General features: G+C 32.0%; 1 protein-coding gene across 3 annotated transcripts in view; it reads right to left on the bottom strand.

The window, feature by feature from the left end:
* ITGAV (integrin subunit alpha V) overlaps positions 1–6,000 on the bottom strand; it is a 93,649-nt gene that overhangs the window by 18,802 nt on the left and 68,847 nt on the right. For all 3 annotated transcript variants that reach the window (XM_017881430.1, XM_017881431.1, XM_017881432.1), the window contains 2 exons: positions 4,930–5,084; positions 2,177–2,314 (listed from right to left, as the gene is read on the bottom strand). In XM_017881430.1, coding sequence (XP_017736919.1) covers positions 2,177–2,314; positions 4,930–5,084 — 293 coding nt within the window. The remainder of the gene's footprint in view (positions 1–2,176; positions 2,315–4,929; positions 5,085–6,000) is intronic.

Raw genomic sequence — 6,000 nt, 5'->3', positions numbered from 1 at the left:
TCTTACTGCAAAACTTTTAGTATGTTTAGAACAACTTGACTATTTGAATCTACTTTTTCAACTGTTAATTATATGAATTCTAAATACAAAAAAAAGTCTAATAAAACCTAAGTATTTGAATTTAGATGTGTTAAAAGTGTGTAACACACTCTGGATTTTGAAGACAGTAAGAAATAGAATGCAAAATATTCCACTGATAATTTTAAGCAATTCCATGTAAAAACGACAATATTTTAAATATTGTTAAGGGCTGAACTGTGTCCCCCCAAAATATATATGTTGAAGCGTTAATCCCCAGTATCTCAGAATGGAACTGTATTTGGTGATAGTCTTTTAAGAGATTATTAAGTTAAAATGTCTTTAGGGTGGGCCCTAATCCAATGACTGATGTTTAAACAGAGATTAGGACACAGACACACACATGAAAAGAAGACCATGTGAAGACACAAGAAGGTGACTGGTGACCATCTACAAGCCAAGAAGAGAGGCCTCAGAAGAAATTAGCCCTGCGGACTCTTGATCTCAGACTTCTAGGCTCCAAAATTAGGAGAGAATAAATTTCTGTTGTTTAAGCCACCCATTCTGTGGTACTTTGTCATGACAACCCTAGTAAACTAATACAGATATATTTTTAAAATAAATTTCACCTATACATTTTCTACCTTTTAAAAAAAGTTGCTAACCAGCAAATTAAAAATTACAAATTTAAAATTACAATTAAAACTTTATATTTCTATTTGACAGCAAAAAGAGAGTGCAGAGAAGAGTTTGTAATGTAACCAGCGAAATGAAGGATCCATTTGAGAGAAAAGAAAATGATAAAAATGGTGGAGTAATTAATTAACATAAAAACAAGAGTGAGTAACAAAGCTAAGCATGTAGAAAGAAACATACCTAAAAATTAATATGTCACTGACGGAACAAATGTAGGACACAGAGAAGACCAAAAAAAATTTTTTTTCAAACAATGAAGAATGAGAATAGGTAGGAAAAAAAGGAAGCCAAATATTACTGCAGTTATTTTTGCCCTCCAAGAGGTTCCAAAAGTTAGCCTACTTGATTAGCCAGTTTTAACACGGTGTTGGCATTAAAGAGATTGGATGGGGAGTTTGGAAAACTAATCAGAAGCAGTGATAACGATGATAATAAAAGATTTCTAAAAAATTATAAAACTATAAACAGAAAATAACCATAACTCATATATGAAAGCACATTATATAAAGGGACAAGTAACAATGAACTTTTGAAGAAAGTATAATACTGAATGACAGACATTAAGAGGCTCAGGTGGTCATTATTAAACTATTAATTAACATAATATTGTACATTCAATAAAAATAAAAAATGCAAAGAATATAAACACAGAAGTATGGTTATAAGTTCTATGTTAATGAATACTAGAAAATGGCACATATACCATGATTATTAATGTACAGAACGAAATATGAAATTGTTAAAATATAAAAATTAGAAAAGACTTTTAAAAATATTTTAATTTGCCTTTTGCTACTGTCACATATAGTAATCTCAAATTATAAAAACAGAAAACAAACCAAAAAAAAAGAGCTTATGGGATCTTAGAAAGACAAAAAAAAAAAATGACAACCTAAATTTAGGGCAAAGAGTTCTATGAAAGAAGAAATATTAATGTAAAAACATGAACATGTAATTTAAAAAGGAGAAATAGTAATTAGAATTAACAATATTTAAATACATTATACATAAGATTTTCTAAAACTAGAATACCACCTATCAAATTTTGTTGCTTTCTTTGGTTTTCTGAAAAGAATTATTTATTTACTATATATGCACTTTTTAAAATTAAAATATCAAAGATAACATAGACACCAAACATCTTTAGCGAAATACTAAAATACGTAAACAAACTGATACATTGCTGTTCTCCTTAAATTATTTTCCTATTTCACATATATGAAATGTGATCCTGTCTTTCTCTGTATATCTATGTTAAGTGGCTTTAAATATCTCTGACTTGAAAATTCAGATTCCCAAAAAAATAAAAAGAAAAAAAAAATAGAAAATTCAGATTCCTAACCTTCTGACTTTGACTAAACATCTATCAACATAATAAAGGAAATTTCCTCTAATATTTAATAACATGAATTGTAAAGAAAAATCACAAAATATCACATTAGTGGTAAATTGAGTACAGTACCTGTCGACTAATGTTAGCAGGCGTGAACTGGTTAAGAATGGGTTGCAAGCCTGTTGTATCAGCAGCTGTTCTATAATCCAACCAATATTCCATAAAAATGGTAATTGGAGTGAGTTTGTCTCTAAATTCAGATTCATCCTAGAAATGGAAAAGCTTTGAATTAACGATAACATCAACCTAAATTATCTGGAGAAATCCGTAAGTGCACATTACATAGCCAGCTGTATTCATCTGAGCCTTCAATTCTAACAAAATTCTCTGGAAAATTATACTTATGTAGAAATAGAATATCCAAAAGATCATCCTTATCCAGTAAGAACGTTTAGTCAATTTTTGTTTTACAATGTACTATTTGATTCACACGAAAGTACGAGACATGTTAACATGAGCACTCACACACACCCAACATAATAAGAAGAACATTATTGATACTGCTTAAGCTACCCAAATACTTCTTTCTCTTCCTTCCTCTGCATTCCTTCTCAATAGGATCACATGTAGTCTTCTGTGACTTGCTTTCTGTCCTACACTCTCATTAAGATCCATCCATTCTATTGCATGTAGCCTACGTTAATTTTGTACTGTTCAGTACTATTTCATCATGTAAATATACCACAATTCATTTATCCATTCTGTCGAAGGCTATTTTTATTGTTTATGGGTTTTGTTTTTGCTATTACAGAAATTGCTATGATTATTCTTACACATAGTGACAAGTATATTTGTCAGCTCTATAGTACCACATCATTTTTCAAAGTCTTCAAAACAATTCACACTGTCATCAGCAATGTACAAGAATTCTTAATTCACATCTTGACCAATTAATAGGTATTCGCGGACTTTGTTTAAATGTAAGATTCTATTCCTTCATAGCCATAACTTGGGATATTTGTCTTACTTCTTAAATCATGAAGTTTTTAAAATTTAATCTCAAACCTTTTTTGTACTTAAGACAGTCACGTTTCTTCTTTAATCTATTCATGTGGCAAATTACATTTTTAGACTTAATATTAACCCACTCTAGGATAAACGATAAGCCCAACTTGGTTTATGTATCTTTTTTTACAAACTGCTAAGAGTTATTTGCTTATAATGGCTTAGTAATCTTACATCTATTGTAAGACTAGAATGAAATTCTCCCTTCTGGTACTATTTTTGACCAGTTCAGGAACCAATTACACTAGTTTCACAGATTGACTTTGAAATATTTTGTTTTTTATTCTTTCAAAGAGCTATTTAAAATTGAGAAATCTTGTTCTTGAATGTTTGGTAGATATTGCCTATAAAACCATCTGGGCTGTGTCATTTTGTAAAGATTAACTGCCAATTCTATTTGTTAAGTGTTTAGAGGATAACTCAGGTTTTCTGTTTCTTCTAATGACAGTTGTATTGTTTTACTAAGAATTTCCAGGTTTTGTCTAAAAGTTTTCCTATGTATTGGCCCAAGGTTATTCATAATATTCTGTTAATTCCTCCCTTATCTGTAATGCCCCACTTCAATTCTTATTCTTATGGTGTTTTCTTCTTACCTTCATTTTTTCTTAACTTTCATTTAAATTAAATAGCATTTAAGGCTATACATTTATCTTTATATTCTACTGTTGTGATAGCGTATACATTTTGATATGTCATATTTTCATTGTAATACAGTTGCAAGTAAATTTCCATTATGATCTTGTTTTTGACCCATAAGTTATTTAAAATCACACTCTCCAATTCCCAGTTGATCTTTTGTTATGCATTTCTAACCACTGCACTGTAATGGCACGTATTCTATAAAATTACTTTTTCAAATTTGTTTAGACTTCCTTTATGGCCTATGCATGGTCAGTTTTTATATTCTTTAATTATTAGGTATAGATTCTATATAAATCTGTTAAATCAAGTTCATTAATTATGTTGTTGTCTAAATATTTACTGATTTTTTGTCTTGTTTTGTTTTTTCCTTTAAATAAAATAGAGTCTCACCCAGGCTGGTCTCAAACTCTTGGCCTCAAGGGATCGTCCTGCTTTGGCCTCCCAAAGTGCCAGGATTATAAACTTGAGCCACTGTGCCCAGCCCCTTTATTTCTTTAAACATTTTATACAAATTTGTACTCTGTAACTGGCCTTTGCGGGTCTAAAATCTGATGCTTCTTCTAGTGGTTTCTTTGTGTGTGTATGTGTTTAATGAATTCATATTTGATCAAACTTAACCTGTGGAAATCCTGGGGCCCATACTGGATAGCTCTCCTTCAGCAAGGTTTTACATTTGGCTCTTGCTGGAATCAGGACACACCTCTGTCGTAAGAACACTCAGCCTTATACATATGTCGGAATTCCTGTGCTGGTGTCTGCAATTACCACCTGCCCTCTCCTTAGGCTTCATCCTTTGCCAGCAACTCTGGCTCATATATTTGCTTATAATCCACAATTCAGATTTTTGCAACTGGAGTTTTTTAGTTGATTGATTATTTTTTTGGACCCTGATGATTTCTTTTACTGTCTTGAAAGTCCAGTTGCATTTAACAAATATGTTTATCATAATTTGTTCAGTAGTATTGTTGTGGAAAGGCCATTTGGAATATCCAGTCTGCCAGAAGTAGAAGTCCATCATTCAGGTTTGACACTTTACAAAGCTAAATTTTCTTTGTGTATTTTTCTGTTTTTCCTTTTGATCTAACACTAATTTACAGAAAGTGAAAATCATTTAGATAAAAAAGAAAACTAATGACTGAAAAGGAAAACAAGGTAGCAGAAAAGTTATCTCTTACCCGCAGATACGCTATCAATTCCTCACACTGCATCAGTCCCCCTCTTGAAATAGTCATGTTCTTGGAGTGACTTGGGGACCTGCTGTAGAAAAACAGTGCTCGTCGAATTGCTCCCTTTTGCTTGAGTTTATCCAAAAGAAGTTCCACCTGGAAATCTATGTAAACCAAAGGATTTATAACCAACATATTCTTTATGGACACCTATCTATTCTACCATAGAGTTTTAACAGAGATCTTTTTTCCTTAAGAAGTAAATTGTTTCTAATTAATTTAAAATGTTATTACATTGCAATGAGACTACAACATATTAATTCTGAAAAAAATTTAATAATAATTAAATAATTAACAAACTTTCCCTAAAGTAATGTCATAAATAATTCCCCCAAAAATGATAGTAGTAAGCCAATTATCAGACAGGAGAAATGCTATCGTTTAATTTAAGCTGAGAGGAGGAAATCCAGAGGATGAAACATGTGAATTGAGACTTCCACCATAAATTCAAGTAGCAAGAGTATTGCTGATTTTGATTAAGAAGTATTTGCTCATATGTACTCATACCATCATATTAAACACTATGATGAATGAACAGTTTGCCCCACTTGAAACTCCTGCTTCCAGTGAAGCTACCATATCAAATTGTCAGATGAATATGCCTTCAGGAAGCAAGTGATCAAACAGAGTTAAATACATCAAGAATCATTGTAAAACAAGTATGTAGCAATTAGGATTACCGCCTTGTAAGATTCAGTTCTTTAAGTAGTTTCTTAAGAGAGTGCAAATCTTTAAAACTAGAAGTCACGTTGCTAGTTTCTCTAAAAGCTGACCATTTCAAATTTGGGTGAACACCCAGGGTTATTTTGCTTCATGTTCTGCTCTACTTGGCCACATTGTCCTCCATGCTGTTTCTCAACCACTGAGCACATTTCCTGCTTCAGGCCTGCTGAAACTGCTAGTTCCTCTGTGTCAAACACTCCTTCACACAACCCATAGCTCCCTCATTTCCTTCAGGTCTCTACTGAAAAGTTGTCTCCTAAGGAGACCTTGCTTGGCTGCCCTGTGTAAACTTACACA

This window comes from Rhinopithecus bieti, unplaced genomic scaffold (assembly GCF_001698545.2).
Source record: "Rhinopithecus bieti isolate Rb0 unplaced genomic scaffold, ASM169854v2 scaffold_12512, whole genome shotgun sequence".
Lineage (NCBI taxonomy): Eukaryota > Metazoa > Chordata > Mammalia > Primates > Cercopithecidae > Rhinopithecus > Rhinopithecus bieti.
The sequence above is the reverse complement of the archived record's forward strand: the minus strand, read 5'-3'. Positions and strand labels throughout refer to the sequence as shown.